This window comes from Scyliorhinus torazame, chromosome 13 (genome assembly GCF_047496885.1).
Source record: "Scyliorhinus torazame isolate Kashiwa2021f chromosome 13, sScyTor2.1, whole genome shotgun sequence".
Lineage (NCBI taxonomy): Eukaryota > Metazoa > Chordata > Chondrichthyes > Carcharhiniformes > Scyliorhinidae > Scyliorhinus > Scyliorhinus torazame.
Genome location: NC_092719.1, coordinates 2,685,243 through 2,710,768, shown reverse-complemented (window position 1 = coordinate 2,710,768; position 25,526 = coordinate 2,685,243). Strand labels below are relative to the sequence as shown.

The window sequence follows — 25,526 nt, the reverse complement described above, 5'->3', positions numbered from 1 at the left end:
AAATTCCTGCTGCGAAATATGCATTTCAGCTGACTCCAAGGAATGTAGGGTAGAATGACTGCCAAGGGATAGATAGAATGTTAACAACTGCACCTTGAGGAAGGGCAGCCCAGGATGGGACATGGTCACTGCATTCTTGTCAGTTGGGCAAATAGTAATTAGTTTGTTCATTTCTCAATGTGACATTGACCTACAGGAACATGCAGTCAATACCGTTGTCTGATGATGAGGCCTTACGTCTGATTGATGGAACTGTAAACAGTCCCATTAAGGGCAGTTATAGGAGGCGAGGGTATTGATGACCACATTATTGGTTTGGTTAAAGTTCAAGTGTTTGACAAGGAAGATGCCTTGCCCCAAAAGAATCATCCTGTAGGAAGCTATTTGAGCAGCCCTTGTTTTGATATGTTATGCTTTTTGAACACATATTTCTTGCATAATTCGAACCAGCAAAATGAAAATTTACTCCTTGTAAAATAATATATGCCCTGAAACAACACTGTGATATTTGCTCTGAAAATATTTTCAAATAGAAGCTCGCTTTAGTCCAAAACTTATTTCTTTAATAATCATTTTTTTCGTGAAAACATTTGGAAATATTTTAAAGTGGATCGCATTAATATGAAGAATCTCCCAGTACAAACGTGAAAATGAGACGCTGTAATTCAGCAAGCACTTTGATGTAACAGCTCTCCCCCAGCACAAATAGCTATTACTACTTCAAGAAAATACTTCTTCACAATGAATTCCGATACTTTCTACCCACTTAAGTTCACATCTGTGTAACACTCAGTCTTTCATAAGTGGTTTTGTGACTGTGTTACTGTTGCTAAATACAAAATGTGTGAGCTAATGTTAAATTTTAACTTCTTGACCAGCAGAACTTGCTCTCAAAAGCACATGAGTGGTGCAAACGGAGAGACCAACAGATGCTGTCCATATTGCTATTCATTATCTTATTCAAGAAAGGAAGTACACTGAAAACAGGAAACTATTGGGCAGTTAGTCGAACATCTGTCGTTGGTAAAATTCTCGAATCCATTTCTACGGAGGCATTAACGAACATTTCAGAATTCATATTACAATTGGACAAAGTTAGAGTTTTGTGAAAGGACAATTGTGTTTAACAAATTCATTAGAGTTCTTTTGAGGATGTAACCAGCAGGATGGATAAAGGGGAATGAGTAGATGTAATGTATTTGGATTTCCGAAAGGCATCCGATAAGGTGCACATAAAAGGTTATTTTACAGAAGAGCTCTTGATGTTGGGGGCGATAGAGCATTGGTTAGTTAACAGGAGTCTGAGATGGGGATAAATGGGTCGTGTACAGGTTGTGGAACTGTAACTAACAAGAGTGGTGCAGGGAGATGTATTGGGGCCACAACTCTTTACAATTTATATTATTGACTTGGATGAAGGAATAAACTGCATTAGACATAGACAGAGAATCCTTACATAGAATCCCTACAGTGCAGAAGGAGGTCATTTGCCCCATCTAGTCTGCACCGACCCTCTGAAAGAGTACCTCCGAAAGAGTGGTGCATCTGATAACATTCCTTTGTGTTTTCTTTGTCACAGTTGTATACAACTGACTGGCTTGCTCGGCCATTTTTCTGGGTCTCGAGTCACATATAAATTAGACTAGGAGAGGATGGCAGATGTCCTTCCCTGCAGTGAACCAATTGGGTTTTTACAACATGTTTACACACTTTTAATTCCAAATGTTTTATATTGAGTTTAAATTCCACCATGTGCCTTGGTGAGGTTCAAACCCATGTCCTCAGAGGATTGCACTGGGTCTCTGAATTATTAATCCAGTAACAATGCCACTGCGCTACTGCCTCCCCACATTTCCAAGTCAGGATGGTGAATGGCTTGGTGGGGCCTTCCTAGTGGTGGTTTTCCCATGTGTTTGCTGCCCTGCAGGTAAACCGAATTACGTTCTGAATCTCTCCCCCCGCCCACCCCACCCCCCCCCCCCCCCCCCCGCCCCTCACCCACCCACCCTTTCTCCCAACATTTTGTAAAATAAAGCTGCAAAGAGATCCTCGCGGGTTCGTGCAATGTGGCATCTTCGAGCTCCTTTATTGAAAAAACTCAACAGTCAAATTATCAGGTGACCCTCTCAAACTGGGGGGGTGGGGGTGCGGGCAGGGGGGAGGGTGTGTTAGAGAATCACAGGAGGCAGCTTAAATGTTATACACTGAGTTGGAGAAAATTGCAGAGCAACAACAGATGAAGTCTGAAGCCTGCACACAGCAAGAGCTGATGATCAATGTCATTCACGAATTGTGACAAAATTAATAGACATTGATTAACTCAATGCTCAATATGTTGAACCCATGCAGAATTTTTGTTTTTGGAATAACTGCAAGAATATTGATCCCGATTGTTGTCATGGAAACAAGGTTGACCAAAACACATCATCCACATATTTTTGACCTGTTTTCTGATTGATGTGACATGCTGAAATGATTTCTTCTGTGACCTGGTTGGGTTTAATTTTTGCTCTTTGCGTTTTTCCAGGAGAATATCTTTACGCTGGTGCAGCTTCCGATTTTCACGGCAGAGATCCTGCTTTCACCCGCTCCCTGGGGCCACCTTCCAACCAGTATTACATTCGAACAGATCTCTCGGAGCATTACTGGCTCAACGGTATGAGCTTACAGTCACTTCTTTGCTTTGAAATATGCCTTTTAAAGTTATTGAATAAAGTTTAGTGTAGGTCAAGTAAATAGTGTTGAGATTTGAACCATTTTTATATTACTTGTACCCATGTTATCTCAAATGCAGATTAGTTTGTGAATGCATAAGGAGAGAAATGCTCATGGATTTGATTGGAAATATATTTTCATAAGCTATAACTGTTCACTTGAGTCAGTGTACACATTCAGCAAATGCATTATGTAAGAACATTAAATTTGGATGAGAAATGTTACCACGGTTTAGCATGAAGTGGCAGCAGTTTATAATCATAATGTTGCCAAACATATTGATGATGTGGAGATGCCGGCGTTGGACTGGGGTGAGCACAGTACGAAGTGTTACAACACCAGGTTAAAGTCCAACAGGTTTGTTTCGATGTCACTAGCTTTTGGAGCTCTGCTCCTTCCTCAGATGAATGAAGAGGTCTGTTCCAGAAACATATATATAGACAAATTCAAAGCTGCCAGACAATGCTTTGAATGCGAGCATTTACAGTTAATTAAGTCTTTACAGATCCAGAGGGAGGGGTAACCCCAGGTTAAAGAGGTTTGAATTGTCTCAAACCAGGACAGTTGGTAGGATTCCGCAAGCCCAGGCCAGACGGTGGGGGATGAATGTAATGCGACAGGAATCCAAGGTCCCGGTTGAGGCCGCACTCTTGTGTGGCCATGTTCGACTCTCACAATGTGGAGGTTGGACAATGAGTTTCAGACTAAAACTTCCTTCCCTGGGCAACATCTGGGAGCAAATCAATGTCTCCCCCTTTCATAAGTTAATAAGAGTCGCACATGCCGCAGAGCCAGTTCCCACTGGTAAGGACTTGGTGTATTTCATGGCGGCAGGACCCGCCGAAAACGGGCCGTCGCAGGCCGGAGAATCGCCGGGAGGGGGGGGGGCTGCTGCCAACGGTCCCCGACCGGCGCGGCGTAATTCCTGCCCCCGCCAAAAATCCGCCGCCGGAGAATCCGGCAGCCGGCGTCGGGGCGGCGGGGCCGGATTCACGCCGCCCCCTGGCGATTCTCCGGCCCGGCGGGGGGTCGGAGAATCCCACCCCGGGTGTCTGTACTGTAATGGAGTTGAAGATTTGTAATTGCTGAATACACTAACCAATGGGATCTCTCTGGGAGTAGCACTGACTAAATTTGAAGTTAAGTTTATAGATTGTGTATGGACAACACAGAAGGCTAATGTAAAACTTTATTCCATATATACTTCACAGAACAACATTTTGCCCCTTATAGACTGAGCACTCTACCTCATTCCAGAGGACTTAGTCCCACCTCTGGTCACCACGTAACAAAAGATGAGGGAGGTTGTCCTACATTAGCTGATCCATTCAAATAGACAACCTTATACTCCTCCACCTAACTGTCTTTAGTCTTTATTATTATTATTATTATTAATAATAATTTTTATTATTGTCACAAGTAGGCTTACATTAACACTGCAGTGAAGTTACTGTGAAAATCCCCTAGTCACCATATTCCGGCGCCTGTTCGGGTACACGGAGGGAGAATTCAGAATGTCCAATTCACCTAACAAGCACGTCTTTCGGGACTTGTGGGAGGAAACCAGAGCACCCGGAGGTAACCCACGCTGACACAGGGAGAACGTGCAAACTCCGCACAGATACTGACTCAGTTATTTTACTTCAAAGTCCATTCAAATATTAATTATTTGGTTCTTCCTGACGTTTACCATAAGTTGCTCTTTCACCAGCTTTTGCCTATGTTAATTCATTTCCAGTAAGACCAGTATTGATGACTGGTGAGTGGGGGGCGGGGGGGGGGGGATGGTTTGCCATGCCTCCTGCAGATTCTGGCTGACTCGGAAACTCTCCCGCTCTTACCACCCGCCAGAACATGTCGGAAAGATTTACAGCTTCTTGGCCAAAGTGCAAATGTGTCATCAAACCCCGGACCCGGGGTGGGACCTGAACCCAGACCCTTAGAGGCAGAGACACTATCCACTTCACCACACGACTTCTCACCTTTTCCCGAGTGATTTTGATTGTTTTAATTAAACACAAGAATGAAGAGGAGACTGCATGGATCTTTAGAAAAATGTAACTCTGAAAACAAAAGGCCGTCACTGATGTCTTTTCAAATCTTTGAATGTTAAATGTCATTATCAGTTTCTAAAATGTTTCTCCGCGGTTTATCCCTCCGCGCACTCAGCAACACGTTTTTATTTACAGAAGCAAAGTTTATTGGAGCATTTTCCATTCCGGACACCTACAACACAGATGATGATAAGATATATTTTTTCTTTCGGGAAGCGACCGAGGACAGCAGCACCTCTGACAAGTCCATTTTTTCTCGGGTTGCACGGGTTTGTAAGGTAGGTGGACAATTTTAATATTGTTAATTTATTTTACATGTAAAACAAGGAGTCACTTGATTCAGAAAATTAATTAATTAGCGGAACCTGTAATTTTGTGAGCGGTTTTCTCCTCTCTGAAGACAGTAACCCTTTCGGGTGAGTGCACAGCCACAAACAGCCTTCTGGTTCCCGAAGCAAACTCTGATAAGGCTGGAGAGTGAGTGCTGAGGGGCTACTGCTTCATGGATCCACGTCTACAGGTAATAAGTGGCTAACAGTTGGATAGTGATCATGATCTGTGGCTGCTGGGTTTCCCCCTCCTGTGTGACATTGACATTAGTTGTAGTTCCAGCCCAGCACAACATCAGCTAGCTCAACATAAGAGTAGGGTTAATCACAGCTAAACCTTAAAACTCTATGGGCGTGATTAAATGGTCTGGTGGTGCCCGACTTGGAGTCTCTGGTATTGTAGTTAAACATTTTCTTATATTGGTTTAGCTTTCTTCATATTTACGAGGTCGAAAGATGCTCATTCCAAGCACCACCTATTCACGTTCACTTTGACCTGGCTTAAATTCAAAGCATAAAATATTTTCCAATTCCATCCAAAGCAGGACCCCAACATAAAGCTGTGCAAGAAATTGCTTTGGAATTTGTTTAAAAGTATTTGCTGGAAGTTGCGCTAAAATATTTCTATTGAGTTGAATGTTACATTGAAATAAAAATAACAAAGGTCCTGTATTATGTCCAGTGCTGCGTGCAGAATAATTGAGGTAACTCAAGTGCACAGGATGTACATGGGAGATTGGAAAAAAACATTTATGCAGCTGCTCCATCAATCTGAGGCAGCGCAATGAGAAAGTCTGGCTTGTAGACCAATAACATAACCTGTCCCACCCTTTGGAGATTGGTTTCATCAACCACAGCATTGCCTGCTGTAGTCGCAAACACTGACTCTCACAGTAAGTGTTTGATTTACCTCATCTTGGAACACACATACTCTCAGGAGTAAAACTGTCCAGTGCACGTTAACCGTGCAGATAAATGATATGATATATGCACAAAATTTAGCATATCGCTGTATGTTCTATATACAGCTATAGAATAAAATAACCAAAAATTACAGTGGAGCGGATGTTCCAGTTTTTAATTTGGTTATTAATAGAAAGTGATTTTTAAAAATTGACTTTATATGAGTTTGTACTGATTGGAAACGCACTAAAGAGATTGGATAGACAACAATATTTAGGCATTTCATTTCATCATGTTTCAAAGGTGCAGAGGGAGTTGATAGATCCACAAAATGGCTCATAAATTCAGATCCTGTGGACATAGAACTCAAAATTAAGGAATTAATAATAAATCTGGACAGGTGAAGACTCATTTTGAGGGTTATAATAGCCATGAAAGCAGGCAGCGTAGATTCATCAAGATCCAATGCCAACAATGAAATGGGTTTGGCAGCTTGAGATACTGAATCTATTTCCTGTAGAACAAAAACAGCTAAGAAGAGGGTTTGCCGACACTTTTAAAATTCTGGAGCGTTTTGGATTAGGGAGTCAGTGATAAGGGTTCCTTAATTCAAAAGTTCATTAAAAGCAGTGATGAGTGAGGTTTGGTGCAATTTTTAATGCAGAATTATTGGAGCATGGAATGAAGCTACAACACTGGTGTCGACCAGTGGGAGGCACGGTAGCACAGTGGTTAGCACTGCTGCCTCACAGCTCCAGGGTCCCGGCTTCAGTTCTGGCCTCGGGTGACTGTGTGGAGTTTGCACTTTCTCCCTGTGTCTGCGTGGGTTTCCTCCGGGTGCTCTGGTTTCCTCCCACAGTCCAAAGATGTGCAGGTTAGGTGGATTGACAATGTTAAACTGCCCCTTAGTGTCCAAAAGATTAGGTGGGGTTACTGGGTTACAAGGATAGGGTGGAGGTGTGGGCTTAAGTAGGATGCTCTTTCCAAGGGCCAGTGCTGATTCGATAGACCGAATGGCCTCATTCTGCACTGTAAAATCTATGATCTATGATGCATCAGCAATTTGGAAACTTTCAAAAATATCTCCTGTCCACAAACAGCAGGACAAATCCAACCTAGTCAATTACTGCCCCATTCGTGTACTCTCCCAATGATGGAAGTGACACTTACTCAGTGATAACCTGCTCACTGATACTCAGTCTGGGGTCCACCAGGTTGCTCTGAACTCAGAGGTGAGGTGGGAATGCCTGCCTTTGCCATCAAGGCAGAATTTGATCAAGTGTGACATCAAGAAGTCCTAGCAAAACTGAAATCAATTAGATTTAGGCCCGATGAAGTGGCTATTGAGGTGTGAATTTCTGTCACTCTGGAGGTTGTGGACTGCTAGTTCGTTAGAATGAGCACGTGCTTTCAGACAGATGCATTTGTACCAAGATTATTGTTTGGCTTTGGTTGGTGAGTTGATCCATGTTTATTCCCTGCCTATCGTCATTGCAGTCTCAAAGATATTCACCATGTAGGTGGCACTGGCTGGGTCAGCAGTTGCTGACCATTCCTAATTGCCCTTCAACTGAGTGGCTTGCTAGGCTATTTGAGAGGACAGTTAAGAGGCAGCCACATTGCTGTGGGTCTGGAATCACGTGTAGGCCTGACCAGGTAAGGACGGCAGATTTCCTTCCCTCAAAGACATCAGTGAACCAGATGGGTTTTTACAGCAATCAATGATTGCTGTCATAGCCAGCATTTGAGACTAGCTGTATATTCCAGATTCATTAACCAAATTTGAATTCCAGTAGCAGTGTTAGGATTTGAACCCTGTCCCAGGAGCATTAGCCTGGGCCTTGGGATCACCAATACAGTGACATTACCACGATGCCACCTTCTTCCCCTATGTGGGAAGTACCTTTGACTATTTTCATGTGATAAGTGCACTTATCTTCTGAATATTGTTTCATGTTTTCAATCACGCTTATCTAGAAAAATAAATAAAATTGCTACTGTACGGGCAACACGGTAGCACAAGTGGCTAGCACTGTGGCTTCACAACGCCAGGGTCGCAGGTTCGATTCTCTGCTGGGTCGCTGTCTGTGTGGAGTCTGCACGTTCTCCCCGTGTCTGAGTGGGTTTCCTCTGGTTTCCTCCCACAGTCCAAAGACGTGCAGATTAGGTGGATTGGCCATGATAAATTGCCCTCAGCGTCCAAAAAGGTTAGGAGTGGTTATTGGGTTATGGGGATAGGGGGGAAGTGAGGGCTTAAAATGGGTTGGTACAGACACGATGGGTCGAATGGCCTCCTTCTGCACTGTATGTTCTATGTATAACAGAAGTCAGTGTATTCCTGAAACCTGCTATAGTGCAGTGCAAAACATGGGTCCTGACCACTCTGACACATTTAATCCAGAATGATAACTTCTGGAGCTGGCTTGCAGGAATGTAAACTGCCTGATCACCTATTGCACTGTGCTGAAGAATATGGACCTCATCCTAATGATTTTATATCAGAGGAAAATGTTGTTTTCCTTATGACTGAGCTATTCTTATGATTCCTTTAATAAACCAGTTTTTTTTTTCAGACGAACTGTTAGTTACAAAAGAGTACGAGCAATTTCCTAAGTGCACTTAAAACTTAAGACAGAACTGTACCTAGCGTAATTGGATAAGGGTCAGTTGCAAATGTCTCCTGATGTTGAGCTTGTGGTTGTGGATCATTCCAGAAGCTTTATTAAAAAATAGGCATTTCTTTCCGATGATTTTGTAGATGGGGTATCACAGCGTGTTAGTACGATATTGTTTCCTTTTTTCAAACTCTGCTTGATCAACTTCAGCCAATTGATCTCCTTGGAGTGGGTTTACGGAGCAGATGAACTCCATGGGATTCCGTTTCTTTTGCTAAACAGGAACGTTTGGCGCTTCCAGTCAGAATAGCTTCTTGATGTACCTGAGTTAGAGAATTTTACACTTTTGTTGACACAATTGTTTGCTGCTAATTTCATACAAATTTCCACCATCACCTGGGGAATAAGATCACAATAGGTTAGCATTGATGAAATGCGTATTCCCATTAAGAGTTGATTCTAACTCTGCACATGTAGGTGAGTTTTGACAAGGTAAATTTGGGCCTGAATTCTACACCAGCAGCTCTGCCGAACAGCTCAAACTGGCACTGTGCCCGAGATTGTTATAATATTAGCTAATCAATCTACTTTGTGCTGTGAGTCCAAAATATGTCCCTCAAATTAACTGATTATTTCAGTAATTTGATTCCAGGGCATCTCGCTATAAATTCCAATAAAATTGATGGGAAATTCTAATGAAGCTAGGTTTGGATTTTTAAATGACTATTGAATAATTCAAGAGGTCAGAATGCAACACTTGCGATCACAGGAACTGGTTGAGATGAATGACATAGATGCTTTTAAGGGAGAGCTAGATAATTTCATGAGGGAGACAGGAATGGGGACAGAATGGGTTGCAGCTGAGTGGAAGGAGGCGTGTGCAGAGCAAGCACTGACGCTAATGACTTGGGTCAGTTGGTTTGTTTCTGTCCTGTAAATTCTCTGTAATTCGAGGTAAGGCTTTAGAAAACACTGGTTAGAGTCCAACTGGAGTACTGTGCTCAATTCCGGGCACGACACTTCAGGAAGAATATCAAGGCCATGGAGAGAATGCAGATAGGATTTGCTAGAGTTGGATGAAAATTTTCAGTTACGCAGAGAGAGACTCGAAAAACTGTCCAAAAAGCTGAAGATTGTGGATGTTGGAAATCTGAAATAAAAACAGAGAAATACTCAACAGGCCAGGCAGCGTAATTTACATGAACTCAGTCTTTCTGTCTGCACAGACCGCCTGACCTGCTGAGCATTTCGCGAAGCTGCTGTTGCTCTCCTCAAAGCAGAGAGGTTTAAGGGCAGGTTTGACAGAAGTGATTAAAATTCTGCAGGTAATTAAGGATAAATAAGGAGACACTGATACCACTCAGAGGCAGGTCAATCAACAGAAGACACAGATTTAAGATGATTGGCGTAAGAGCCAGTGTCGATATGAGGGAAGACATGTAAGCTCCAAGTTGATACCATCTAGTTTGCGTTTCCTAAAAGTGTGGTGTAAGCCAATTTAGGGACATAGGAACAGGAGTAGGCCATTCAGCCCCTCGAGCCTGTCCCACCATTTAATGAGATCATAGCTGATCTGTGGCCGAACTCCATCTACCTGCCTTTGGCTCATCTCCCTGAATATCTTTGTTAAAAAAAAGTCTGCCTCAGATTTAACATTAACAACTGTTCCAGCTTCAACATCTGTGTGTGGGGGAGAGTTCCAAATCTCTACCACCCTTTGAGTGAAGAAGTTCTTCCTAACATCTCTCCTGAACGTTCTAGCCCTAATTTTTAGACTCTGTTCCCTCGTTTTAGAATCTCCAACCAGTGGAAATAGTTTATCTTTATCGACCCTGTCGTTCCCTGTTAATATCTTGAATACTTCAATCAGATCACCCCTTAACCTTCTAAATTCGAACAGAAACAGGCCTAATTTGTGTAATCTCTCCTCGTAATCAACCCCTATAATCCACGTTTCGTTTTTGTCAACCTACGTTGTTCTCTCTCCAAGACCAAAATATCCTTCCTAAGGTGTGGTGTCCAGAACTGCTCCCAGTGACGCCAAGTGGGGTCTAACCAGAGTTTTGTAAAGCTGCAGCATAGCCCCTGTGTCTTTATATTCCAATCCTCTGGATATAAAGGCAAGCATTCCATTAACCTTTTTGATTATTTTCTGCACTTGTTCCTGGCATTTTAAGGACATATGCACCTGAGCCTCCAAGTCTCTTTGGACATCCACTGTACCCAACCTCGTTCCATTTAGAAAGTGCTCTGCTCTATCCTTTTTTGGTCCAAAATGGATAACCTCGCACTTGCTTACACTAAATTCCATCGGCTGAATTTTGCCCATTCACCTAGTCTGTTAATATCTCCTTGCAATTTTATGCTATCATCCAAAGAGGGATATGAGCCAAATGCAAGAAAAGGGGGTGAGCTTGGATGGGCTTTTTGGTTGGCATGGACCAGTTTGGACCAAAGGGTCTGTCTCCATTCCGTAGATTCTATGATTCTATGATCTTGGCTGTCTACAATGCCACCTAACTTTGTATCATCCACAAATCTGGATATATGACTCTGTGCCATGATCCAAGTCATTAATGAATAGTGTGAATAATTAATGCCGCAACACCGATCTCTGTGGTACACCACAAGTCATCTCCTGCCAATTAGAGTAATTACCCATTATCCTCACTCTCTGTCACCTGTCACTCAACCAATTTCCTAACCATGTCAATAATTTACCCTCAATCCGTGGCTTCCACCTTAGTTTGCAGTCTCTTGTGTGGAACGTATCAGATGCATGCAGGAAGTCCAAATAAATAACATCCATAGATAGTCCCCTCTCCATTACCTTAGTCACCTCGATATAAAATTCAGTAAGATCAGTCAGGCACGATCTCCCCTTCACAAATCCATGCTGGCTCTCCCTGATAGACCAAACTTTTTCAAGGTGTTCAGTTACCCCATCCTTGATTATCGCCTCCATCAATTAGATGTTAGGCTAACCGGTCTGTAATTCCCTGGTTTCCCCCTTTCACCCTTCTTAAAAAGTGGAGTGACATGTGCAATTTTCCAATCTAGAGAATCTAGGGAACTCTGGAAGATTATAGTTAGGGCATCTACAATGTGCTCCATTACTTCCTTTAACACCCTTGGGTGGAAACCATTAGGTCCTGGGGACTTGTCACTCTTTGGTTCCATTCATTTCCTAGTTAGTGATAATGTACTTCTGACTAATTGCATTCAGTCCCTGTCTTCTATCAACTATTAATTTTTTCGGGACTTCTGGCAAGTTATCCTCCTTTTCAACTGTAAATACTGAGGCTAAGTAATTGTTCAACATGCCTGCCATTTCTCCATTATCACTGAAAATGATCTCCATTCAATTGCATTGTAAAGAAATTCAGTAAATAAGGGGAAAACTTCCAATGCTGTGGGGACAGAGTGCAGGAGTGGGGCTAATTGATTCACAAGGCGAGCTTGCAATGAAGGACTGAGCATGTATGGAAACAGAGGGAGAGATGAGTAAGTAAATCAATAAGGAGTGATAAGATGACACTGAATTTCACTTTTACGTTAATTGTTATTATGAGTTAATCAATTCCAGGAGGAAGAGACGGCTGACGATGGCCAGAGTTCCAGAGTTTGCAGTTTCTGGGGAGAATTAACTTGATTAGGAACTGTTTTAATGAATCCTGATTTTAAACAGTGAGCATGCAGGTTAGTAAGGGAGAATGTTTCGGATGGAATATTTCCCGCTGAGAAAGGACGGGAGATTCATTATCACTCTGTGAAAAGCTGTTGTGGTGCTCGAGGTCGATAAATGTGCCTAACAGTGAGCCGCATGCCTGTTATCTTGTTTGAATTGTAAATCATGACCTTTAGATGTACTTAAGAAAATATGTTAGTGTTATTACAATTTTCAAAACTTATTTGCAAATTACTTTGTAAATCAAAGGGTGAAAATTGTGAACTTATTTCACACCAGCTCTCCTGGGATTTTTTCAAGCGTTCATTTTTATTTGGAGTTACTGAAAACGTCAGTTTGAAATATTAAGTCTTTGAGCAAATCAATTTCCTCTGGTGGATTCTGCTTGAAGACTGGTGCTGGCAGGCGACTGCTGGGAATCACCTTACACATCATTACAACAAAACACAAGCAGGTTTTTCTGATGGGAAGCGCATTTGTGTGTGCTTGACAAATGCTACTGAAGTACTTACCTGGTTACAGCTAATGCTTTGTTTTATTAGTAAATTGTGAACTTGTGCTGTGCTTTCAGCTTAAATCAAGCTAACTTAAAGCTTATCCTCCCCAGAGCAGACTGCACTAGCTCACACTCTGCACTTTGGCAAGTGACTTGGAAAGGGACAATGTTAAAAATAGCTTATAACTTTGCCCATTTGAGCAGTCAGTCAGCTACTGCGTTCAATCAGATGTTGCAGTGTAAAAACTCTACATTCAACAGAAAAAATATTAACAGTCACAGAATTACAATCATGGCAAATCTTCTGGACCATGTACACTATTTATTAAATAACGCATTCCATCTTCTACTCTTCACAATAGCTGATGATGTAATGATATATTAGAACTCGGTCTTCCTCATGCCCAGATCCCTCCATTAACTTTGTGCCTAATTGCTGACATTACACATTTATTAAGTGATCCAGTAGGTAGACATCCTTCATGGTGGCAAGTGATTATAGTGTTAGTGCCACGATGATGGATTCACTAATGGGGCATTACCCAGCCACTTACTCCCTATGATGAAAAAGGTAGCGAGATTAGGAGAAGGTGGATATGCAAAATGTACCTATTTATTGACTAGAATTAAAAGATGTACTTTTCCTGAAGGTTTGAGCTCAGGTGGCACAGACATCAAACTCAGCACAATAGCAGTTAATGCAATTTACTCAGCAGAAACTCCCAATAGAGAACAGGCTGATTGGAAAGAGTGGTATTGTCATTTGTTCTTTGAGCTGAGGCCCTCATTTAATCTGCATGGTACATATTAACCAAGTTACTGCTGGAGAGGTGATCATGGCCGAGAAATGTGGCAGCCCAACATCCGATTTTCTCGTGTGAAGGGGCTTCCTGAACACCCGATATGCTGAGATAAAGGCTAGGTTCTCTGTCCCATGACGCCTGGATTGTGTTTCCTGATGGGACAGGGCATCGATGGCAGAATCCAGGTCCACGACCACGTACCAGTGGGAGGGGAGGATGGAAATTAACGCAAATGAGTCGGCAGCCTTATCGCTGGTCCTTTGTGACTCTCCGGTTCCCTGGGCCGAGAATCACGTGGGCGGGGATTACTACAGGTCTCACCAAAGATGAGCTGACGTAGTGGAACTCGCGGTGTGCCAAGCGGATAACTCCACTCCCCCCCCCCCTCCCCCCTCTGCAACCAGGGACCCTGTGAATAGGGAGACCCCTGGGACCCACTGACTGAAGGAACCCCCCCACAGGGACCCCCTAACTAGAGGGGTGCACCAAGAAGAGTGCCAGTAGGCACGAGGCAGAAAGTCATCCATGAGCTGAATCAGATGACAACACTGGGTGTCATAACTCCTACGGACACGACCATGGAATGGGTTTCAGCAATGGTGGCCGCAACAACGAATGATGGTTCGGCCAGGATGTGTACTGACCCAGTAAACAAGGCACTGCTCAGACCACATTACCCTATGAAGTGAGTGGAACAGGTGATAGGAGACATGTCAAATGCCAAGGTGTTCAGTATTCCCCATGCAAAGATGCGTTCAGACTGATCCTGTTAGGTGAGGAATCCTCAAAACTAACCACATTCACATCTCTGGGATGAAGATATCATTTCCTTATGTCCTATGGAATCTCCATGGTTAGTGAGGTTTTCCAGGAATGTAAAGAGAAAATCTTTGCGGGCCAACCTTGATGACAGACTTGTTCGGGATGGTCCTACCCAAGAACATGATGCTCGACTCTGCCTCATCCTCGACTGAAACAGGACCATCCAATTGAAGCTGAACCGTGCAAAATGCAGATTCAGGGTGAAACGGGTTCCTTGCGTGGATCATTTACTCACAGCCCGAAGGTGTAAAGTCCGATTCTGACAAGACCAGGGAGGTGTGATGGATGGTCACTCCCATGGACAAGCACCCTTTACAGCACTTTCTGGCTGTGAAGCATTCTCTCTCTAGGTCTATCCAGAGTTACCGTGAGGTCACTGGACATCTCCATCAACGTCTCCACCAGGATATCGAATGGTGCTGGCGAGAGCACCACACAGCAGCTTCAACAGACTCAAACAGACACTCTCCGCCAGACCCGTGCTACAATACTTTGACATCCAAACTCCTATCAGCAGATACCCCCAGCACAGGCTTGGCGCAGGCTGCATCCAGAGTGACAGACCAATAACCTTTGCTTCAAGGGTCCTCACTGGCACTGAGACTCGTACTGCTCAGATCCAACAGGAACCTCTTGCTTCAGTCTTCACCTGTCAGAAATCTCATGACTTTGCATATGGACGTCCAGTAACGGTTGGTACAGATTGAGAGCCACTCACTCACTATATTAAAGAATGCTCTACACACTGCGTCTTGTTATGGGCCAGGGCTTAGAAACTCCAAAGTGTATTATCATGCTCACGTTTATTTTGAATTTGGCTAGGATGAGCACAGGAGTCTTCGCTTCAGGTGTGATTCATCAGACTTCCTAAGCACTTTTATCAAGACAAAGTTTATTATAAGAATGTAGTTAACATTTATAAAACACAGCAAGCATTTGTTATCAATTACAAACCTGAAGAAACACACAACAGCTACAATAATCTATGTATACAACTCTTAATGAATTCCCCCTTAGCTGTTCCAATTCAATACAAAATCCAATAAACCAAAACCCCTTTCCAGGGCGTGGCCCAGCACGCTGTAATCTCACTTGAATGGGACTAGTCCTTTTCCCAAGATTCTGGTCCAGCCTCCAACCAGCTGATTCAAAACTCCTTCAGGAAAGCAACTGTATCTGATTGACATGCCCACAGATTTGGCCCTCTAACAATTAGTTAATTGCTCAGGATTCAGACCACACGTGGCCGTGGCCAGTGGTACACAGCCATGCCCTGCAACCAAGCAGCTATGTGGTGACCTCAGACGGTGATGCAATCGCCATCGCCTCTGCAAATATCAGAGCCAGCACCAAGAGATAATAAAGCACTTCAGTCATCTGGTCTCGGGCACCAATCCCCTGCACCAGCGGACATGCAGATTCCTACAGAGCCCAACGCAACAAATCCTGCACCTGACCCATGTTGCTAATAGTGAGGACATTGGCTACAGAAAGACTTCAACACCATCACCGGTGTAATCAGTTAGTTATTCCCGGAAGCGTGGGGAGAGCACACGTGTTCTATATAGATGTTGAGCTCCGGAATAAACTACCTTTGTTAGAAGTTCTTGTCGGTGATTTAAAGAACCCACAACTCTGTGGGGGGGGGGGAAAAAACACCCAAAAATATTCTGCTGAATTCTACTTCACATTTTCTGAGGAAATTGAAATGTTTTAGACCATAACTAATCCCATGATTCAACTCCTCATTGATTATTTCAATCAGGGGCTGGTTTAGCACGACTAAAGAGTTGGCTTTTAAAGCAGACCAAGGCAGGCCTGCAGCACGGTTCAATTCCCGTACCAGCCACCCCGAACAGGCGCCGGAATGTGGCGACTAGGGGCTTTTCACAGTAACTTCATTTGAAGCCTACTTGTGACAATAATCGATTTTCATTTCATTTCATTTCAGTTGTTACGTTTCATTAACTGCAATTAGGGTTTTGGTGATAAACTTCTGAAAAGAGACCAGCATTATATGTATTTGATTAATCTTGTAGTTCATATCCAAAGGCCTTCTGACTTCAAAAGGAACCAAGCTATTGAAGGATGTGGTTATGTTGTGATTGATGCCACCTTCAATCTGGCCCCCCTTTTTAAATGCACGGTTAATGTGAGAGTCAGTGGAGTATTGAAGAGGCATTATTCATCACAAAGTGTATGATGTGTTCAAGAAATGTGTCTTTTCACAGAAATTGATGGCAGAGTTCAGCAATATAACTGGAAACTCTGTACCAAAGCTTTGATGTATGCCATGGATTTACAACAATACATAAAATGTTTCAAAGACCTTGTCCAGGCAATGCAGTGTGCTGGTATTTTTGCATTTCTGCTGTCTCCAAGCCTGCAGTGGGAGATAACAGTGAAACCTCACACTGACTCACACATTGCTGTGGTACCGAGTGATTTTAGTACTTCCAGTTATGATAGAACCTATTATTACGTTAAGATTATGGCCTTCTCAATTGGGAGATTATCATTAAATTCCTAACAGTTTCACTTGGCATTTTTAGGATTTTGATTGAAGGTCTGTGTTTGTCTATTAACTCACCTAATGTACACGTTCAGCTTTTATGCAATTTTGTGCTGTAATGATTTTTTAGTTTGAATAACTGGTGTCAGCAAAAAAAAATTTTTTTTAAATTTTGCTGAAGGTTGCACCACGGTGGAGCAATGGTTAGCACTGTTGCTTCACAGCGCCAGGATCCCGGGTTCGATTCCTGGCTTGGGTCACTGTCTGTGCGGAGTCTGCACGTTCTCCCCGTGTCTGCGTGGGTTTCCTCCGGGTGCTCCGGTTTCCTCCCACAAGTCCCGAAAGACGTGCTGTTAGATAATTTGGACATTTTGAATACTCCCTCTGTGTACCCAAACAGGCGCCGGAATGTGGCAACTTGGGGATTTTCAAAGTAACTTCATTGAAGTGTTAATGTAAGCCTACTTGTGACAATAATAAAGATTATTATTATTACTTTAGGCCAATTTCTCTCTTGAATGTAGATTTGAACTTGTCTAAAGTGTTAGCTCGACGCCTGAAGAGAGTTCTTCCGTTGATCCTCAAGGGCGATCAGGCTGTGTTTATAACGGGTTGGAACTTGTGTAACAATGTTAAGAAACTATTGAATGTTAGTCAGGTCTTTCACAATTGGACGTTGGATGTGTTAGTGATCTCTCTGGACGCAGAGAAAGCTTTTGCCTGGGCAAAGTGTAACAATTGATTTTCTACGCTGCAGAGGTTTGGGTTGGGAGGAGAGTATGTGAATGGGTTACAGGTTCTTTATAAACGCCCTCTGGCGGCAGTTATAGGTCTGAAAATGTTTGTCTTCAATGAGGGACTAGACAGGGTGCCCATTATCCACCTTATTGTTTGGAACAGCCATCGAGCCCCTGGCTGAGGCAATTAGACCCTTCAGTTTTTGGAGACATAGTGGAGGGAAGCAGTATTACATCACGTTATACATGGATGATGTGTTGTTTGTGTCCAAGCCGGACGTTTCTGTTCCCGTTATTATTAACGTGGTGGATAGATCGAGCCTGATCTCCGGCTTTTCACTGTACCTGGGTACACGTGACAATAAACAAATCCAATCCAGGCTACAAAATTAATGTTACGAAGTCTGAGCCAATGCTATCGGATGATTTCAGAGGGAGACCCCCCCCCTTTCCTAACTTTCCATTCGGGAGGTCCCCTTCGGGAGCGACTTATCTGGATATAGTGATTATCCCCTCCTGGGTCGAATCCCCGTTAATCTCATCTCTTAGGCGTGGCCTGCTGCATTAGTTATCCCTGCCGATTCCGTGCTTGAGCAGAATAGCGTTGATTAAGATGCATGTGTTGCCTCGGTTATTGTGTCCTTTCTAAATGCTGCCAATCTTGCTTTCAGCTAAGGTCCAAATGGAAATTAACGGGATGCTCAGTTCATTTATATGGAACAAGAAAAAACCTTGTTTAAAATCTGTCATCCTTACCTGGTCTGGCCTACATATGACTCCCGATCCACAGCAATGTGGTTGTAATCTCGGGATTACTCCCTGTGCCACGTGCCAGTGAGGCTAGAAATAGGGAGATAGAGCAGACAAACACGTGGCTAAACAGCTGGTGTAGGAGGGAGGGTTTCTGTTATCTGGACCACTGGGAGCTCTTCCGGGGCAGGTGTGACCTGTATAAGATGGACGGGTTGCATCTAAACCGGAGAGGCATAAATATCCTGGCCGCGAGATTTGCTAGTGTCACACGGGAGGGTTTAAACTAGTATGGCAGGGGGGTGGGCACGGGAGCAATAGGACAGAAGGTGAGAGCATTGAGGGAGAACTAGGGAATAGGGACAGTGTGGCTCTGAGGCAGAGCAGACGGGGAGAAGTTGCTGAACACAGCGGGTCTGGTGGCCTGAAGTGCATATGTTTTAATGCAAGGAGCATTACGGGTAAGGCAGATGAACTTAGAGCTTGGATTACTACTTGGAACTATGATGTTGTTGCCATTACAGAGACCTGGTTGAGGGAAGGGCAGGATTGGCAGCTAAACGTTCCAGGATTTAGATGTTTCAGGCGGGATAGAGGGGGATGTAAAAGGGGAGGCGGAGTTGCGCTACTTGTTCAGGAGAGTATCACAGCTATACAGCGAGAGGACACCTCAGAGGGCAGTGAGGCTATATGGGTAGAGATCAGGAATAAGAAGGGTGCAGTCACAATGTTGGGGGTATACTACAGGCCTCCCAACAGCCAGCGGGAGATAGAGGAGCAGATAGGTAGACAGATTTTGGAAAAGAGTAAAAACAACAGGGTTGTGGTGATGGGAGACTTCAACTTCCCCAATATTGACTGGGACTCACTTAGTGCCAGGGGCTTAGACGGGGCAGAGTTTGTAAGGAGCATCCAGGAGGGCTTCTTAAAACAATATGTAAACAGTCCAACTAGGGAAGGGGCGGTACTGGACCTGGTATTGGGGAATGAGCCCGGCCAGGTGGTAGATGTTTCAGTAGGGGAGCATTTCGGTAACAGTGACCACAATTCAGTAAGTTTTAAAGTACTGGTGGACAAGGATAAGAGTGGTCCGAGGATGAATGTGCTAAATTGGGGGAAGGCTAATTATAACAATATTAGGCGGGAACTGAAGAACATAGATTGGGGGCGGATGTTTGAGGGCAAATCAACATCTGACATGTGGGAGGCTTTCAAGTGTCAGTTGAAAGGAATACAGGACAGGCATGTTCCTGTGAGGAAGAAAGATAAATACGGCAATTTTCGGGAACCTTGGATGACGAGTGATATTGTAGGCCTCGTCAAAAAGAAAAAGGAGGCATTTGTCAGGGCTAAAAGGCTGGGAACAGACGAAGCCTGTGTGGCATATAAGGAAAGTAGGAAGGAACTTAAGCAAGGAGTCAGGAGGGCTAGAAGGGGTCATGAAAAGTCATTGGCAAATAGGGTTAAGGAAAATCCCAAGGCTTTTTACACTTACATAAAAAGCAAGAGGGTAGCCAGGGAAAGGGTTGGCCCACTGAAGGATAGGCAAGGGAATCTATGTGTGGAGCCAGAGGAAATGGGCGAGGTACTAAATGAATACTTTGCATCAGTATTCACCAAAGAGAAGGAATTGGTAGATGTTGAGTCTGGAGAAGGGGGTGTAGATAGCCTGGGTCACATTGTGATCCAAAAAGACGAGGTGTTGGGTGTCTTAAAAAATATTAAGGTAGATAAGTCCCCAGGGCCGGATGGGATCTACCCCAGAATACTGAAGGAGGCTGGAGAGGAAATTGCTGAGGCCTTGACAGAAATCTTTGGATCCTCGCTGTCTTCAGGGGATGTCCCGGAGGACTGGAGAATAGCCAATGTTGTTCCTCTGTTTAAGAAGGGTGGCAGGGATAATCCCTGGAACTACAGGCCGGTGAGCCTTACTTCAGTGGTAGGGAAATTACTGGAGAGAATTCTTCGAGACAGGATCTACTCCCATTTGGAAGCAAATGGACGTATTAGTGAGAGGCAGCACGGTTTTGTGAAGGGGAGGTCGTGTCTCACTAACTTGATAGAGTTTTTCGAGGAGGTCACTAAGATGATTGATGCAGGTAGGGCAGTAGATGTTGTCTATATGGACTTCAGTAAGGCCTTTGACAAGGTCCCTCATGGTAGACTAGTACAAAAGGTGAAGTCACACGGGATCAGGGGTGAACTGGCAAGGTGGATACAGAACTGGCTAGGCCATAGAAGGCAGAGGGTAGCAATGGAGGGATGCTTTTCTAATTGGAGGGCTGTGACCAGTGGTGTTCCACAGGGATCAGTGCTGGGACCTTTGCTCTTTGTAGTATATATAAATGATTTGGAGGAAAATGTAACTGGTCTGATTAGTAAGTTTGCAGACGACACAAAGGTTGGTGGAATTGCGGATAGCGATGAGGACTGTCTGAGGATACAGCAGGATTTAGATTGTCTGGAGACATGGGCGGAGAGATGGCAGATGGAGTTTAACCTGGACAAATGTGAGGTAATGCATTTTGGAAGGGCTAATGCAGGTAGGGAATATACAGTGAATGGTAGAACCCTCAAGAGTATTGAAAGTCAAAGAGATCTAGGAGTACAGGTCCACAGGTCACTGAAAGGGGCAACACAGGTGGAGAAGGTAGTCAAGAAGGCATACAGCATGCTTGCCTTCATTGGCCGGGGCATTGAGTATAAGAATTGGCAAGTCATGTTGCAGCTGTATAGAACCTTAGTTAGGCCACACTTGGAGTATAGTGTTCAATTCTGGTCGCCACACTACCAGAAGGATGTGGAGGCTTTAGAGAGGGTGCAGAAGAGATTTACCAGAATGTTGCCTGGTATGGAGGGCATAAGCTATGAGGAGCGATTGAATAAACTCGGTTTGTTCTCACTGGAACGAAGGAGGTTGAGGGGCGACCTGATAGAGGTATACAAAATTATGAGGGGCATAGACAGAGTGGATAGTCAGAGGCTTTTCCCCAGGGTAGAGGGGTCAATTACTAGGGGGCATAGGTTTAAGGTGAGAGGGGCAAAGTTTAGAGTAGATGTACGAGGCAAGTTTTTTACGCAGAGGGTAGTGGGTGCCTGGAACTCACTACCGGAGGAGGTAGTGGAGGCAGGGACGATAGGGACATACGGACCTAGGAAGTGTAGAAGATTGTAGTTTAGTCGGGCAGTATGGTCGGCACGGGCTTGGAGGGCCGAAGGGCCTGTTCCTGTGCTGTACATTTCTTTGTTCTTTGTTGTTGTTTGTTGACTCTGAAACACTGGATGGGCAATAAATGCTGACCTTGCCAGTGACACCCACACCCCATAAAGAATGAAAAAATGAAGACTGAAGGTAGTGATGAGCTATGAGTTTGAATAGCTGCGGTCTGTGTGGTGAGGGTGGTAATTGTTGTGATGCTGCCCATTTTCTTTGAAGCCTCGCAGTTAATAGCAGCATCTTGGCGCCTGAGAACAGGTTTGCAAATATCTTTGAGGCTTCTGGCTCTGGAAGTTTGCTGTAGATAGAACATAGAACATAGAACAATACAGCGCAGTACAGGCCCTTCGGCCCACGATGTTGCACCGAAACAAAAGCCATCTAACCTACACTATGCCATTATCATCCATATGTTTATCCAATAAACTTTTAAATGCCCTCAATGTTGGCGAATTCACTACTGTAGCAGGTAGGGCATTCCACGGCCTCACTACTCTTTGCGTAAAGAACCTACCTCTGACCTCTGTCCTATATCTATTACCCCTCAGTTTAAAGTTATGTCCCCTCGTGCCAGCCATTTCCATCCGCGGGAGAAGGCTCTCACTGTCCACCCTATCCAACCCCCTGATCATTTTGTATGCCTCTATTAAGTCTCCTCTTAACCTTCTTCTCTCCAACGAAAACAACCTCAAGTCCATCAGCCTTTCCTCATAAGATTTTCCCTCCATACCAGGCAACATCCTGGTAAATCTCCTCTGCACCCGCTCCAAAGCCTCCACGTCCTTCCTATAATGCGGTGACCAGAACTGTACGCAATACTCCAAATGCGGCTGTACCAGAGTTCTGTACAGCTGCAACATGACCTCCCGACTCCGGAACTCAATCCCTCTACCAATAAAGGCCAACACTCCATAGGCCTTCTTCACAACCCTATCAACCTGGGTGGCAACTTTCAGGGATCTATGTACATGGACACCTAGATCCCTCTGCTCATCCACACTTTCAAGAACTTTACCATTAGCCAAATATTCTGCATTCCTGTTATTCCTTCCAAAGTGAATCACCTCACACTTCTCTACATTAAACTCCATTTGCCACCTCTCAGCCCAGCTCTGCAGCTTATCTATATCCCTCTGTAACCTGCTACATCCTTCCACACTATCGACAACACCACCGACTTTAGTATCGTCTGCAAATTTACTCACCCACCCTTCTGCGCCTTCCTCTAGGTCATTGATAAAAATGACAAACAGCAACGGCCCCAGAACAGATCCTTGTGGTACGCCACTTGTAACTGAACTCCATTCTGAACATTTCCCATCAACCACTACCCTCTGTCTTCTTTCAGCTAGCCAATTTCTGATCCACATCTCTAAATCACCCTCAATCCCCAGCCTCCGTATTTTCTGCAATAGCCTACCGTGGGGAACCTTATCAAACGCTTTGCTGAAATCCACATACACCACATCAACTGCTCTACCCTCGTCTACCTGTTCAGTCACCTTCTCAAAGAACTCAATAAGGTTTGTGAGGCATGACCTACCCTTCACAAAGCCATGCTGACTATCCCTGATCATATTATTCCTATCTAGATGATTATAAATCTTGTTTCTTATAATCCCCTCCAAGACTTTACCCACTACAGACGTGAGGCTCACCGGTCTATAGTTGCCGGGGTTGTCTCTGCTCCCCTTTTTGAACAAAGGGACCATATTTGCTGTCCTCCAGTCCTCTGGCACTATTCCTGTAGCCAATGATGACATAAAAATCAAAGCCAAAGGTCCAGCAATCTCTTCCCTGGCCTCCCAGAGAATCCTAGGATAAATCCCATCAGGTCCCGGGGACTTATCTATTTTCAGCCTGTCCAGAATTGCCAACACCTCTTCCCTACGTACCTCAATGCCATCTATTCTATTAGCCTGGGGCTCAGCATTCTCCTCCACAACATTATCTTTTTCCTGAGTGAATACTGACGAAAAATATTCATTTAGTATCTCGCCTATCTCTTCAGACTCCACACACAATTTCCCATCCCTGTCCTTGACTGGTCCTACTCTTTCCCTAGTCATTCGCTTATTCCTGACATACCTATAGAAAGCTTTTGGGTTTTCCTTGATCCTTCCTGCCAAATACTTCTCATGTCCCCTCCTTGCTCGTCTTAGCTCTCTCTTTAGATCCTTCCTCGCTACCTTGTAACTATCCATCGCCCCAACCGAAACTTCACACCTCATCTTCACATAGGCCTCCTTCTTCCTCTTAACAAGAGATTCCACTTCCTTGGTAAACCACGGTTCCCTCGCTCGACGCCTTCCTCCCTGTCTGACCGGTACATACTTATCAAGAACACGCAGTAGCTGATCCTTGAACAAGCCCCACTTATCCAGTGTGCCCAACACTTGCAGCCTACTTCTCCACCTTATCCCCCCCAAGTCACGTCTAATGGCATCATAATTGCCCTTCCCCCAGCTATAACTCTTGCCCTGCGGTGTATACTTATCCCTTTCCATTATTAACGTAAACGTCACCGAATTGTGGTCACTGTCCCCAAAGTGCTCTCCTACCTCCAAATCCAACACCTGGCCTGGTTCATTACCCAAAACCAAATCCAACGTGGCCTCGCCTCTTGTTGGCCTGTCAACATATTGTTTCAGGAAACCCTCCTGCACACACTGTACAAAAAACGACCCATCTATTGTACTCGAACTATATCTTTTTGGATGATCCCTTGTGAAATAGTCAAGGAATGTTCCTGCATTTGTAACCAATGACCTGCTCGACCTGAGACACCATTTGCAGTGTGATGCTGGGCATTGTCCCAATGCTGGATGCCCATATCTTTCTTTTAGAAAGTAAGTGCTGAAGAAGTTACAGACTTTTCTGCTCCTCCCCTGATGAGCTGCTGTACATGTTCACTGACTGCCACATGTTCCTGACATGTAAACCAAGTCTCTGGAGAGCAGTTTCATCCTCCTCCACCACCACAAGAAATACCTTAATGAATGACTAAGTTTCACACTGAGTGATGAATTGATTGCTTCAAACAGAAAGAAAGATCCCAGCTGGGCGAGTTGGAGGGGTTTGAATTTAATACACAACCAATTGATGGCTAAAGTGTGGAACTTCATGGAGTCATGTTGACAAAGGCATTGATTTTTTTTCCTCCTCCCATCATATCCTAACCTAGCCCTGCGCAACATTCCAAAGGTCGTGGAATTGACTTGGGGGCAAAACCTCTCTCTCTTTGAAATGTAAGAACATAGAACATAGAACATAGAAAATACAGCACAGAACAGGCCCTTCGGCCCACGATGTTGTGCCGAACCTTTGTCCTAGATTAATCATAGATTATCATTGAATTTACAGTGCAGAAGGAGGCCATTCGGCCCCCCGAGTCTGCACCAGCTCTTGGAAAGAGCACCCTACCCAAACTCAACACCTCCACCCAACACCAAGGGCAATTTGGACATTAAGGGCAATTTATCATTGGCCAATTCACCTAACCCGCACATCTTTGGACTGTGGGAGGAAACCGGAGCACCCGGAGGAAACCCACGCAGACACGGGGAGGACGTGCAGACTCCGCACAGACAATGACCCAAGCCGGAATCGAACCTGGGACCATGGATCTGTGAAGCAATTGTGCTATCCACAATGCTACCGTGCTGCCCTTAAGAACAAATAAATCTACACTATATCATTTTCCCGTAATCCATGTACCTATCCAACAGCTGCTTGAAGGTCCCTAATGTTTCCGACTCAACTACTTCCACAGGCAGTGCATTCCATGCCCCCACTACTCTCTGGGTAAAGAACCTACCTCTGATATCCCTCCTATATCTTCCACCTTTCACCTTAAATTTATGTCCCCTTGTAATGGTGTGTTCC

The 25,526-nt window shown here is 44.2% G+C and overlaps 1 protein-coding gene across 3 annotated transcripts in view; it reads left to right on the top strand.

The window, feature by feature from the left end:
• LOC140387805 (semaphorin-3D-like) overlaps nt 1-25,526 on the top strand; it is a 482,389-nt gene that overhangs the window by 286,857 nt on the left and 170,006 nt on the right. For all 3 annotated transcript variants that reach the window (XM_072470941.1, XM_072470940.1, XM_072470942.1), the window contains 2 exons: nt 2,528-2,656; nt 4,905-5,047. In XM_072470941.1, coding sequence (XP_072327042.1) covers nt 2,528-2,656; nt 4,905-5,047 — 272 coding nt within the window. The remainder of the gene's footprint in view (nt 1-2,527; nt 2,657-4,904; nt 5,048-25,526) is intronic.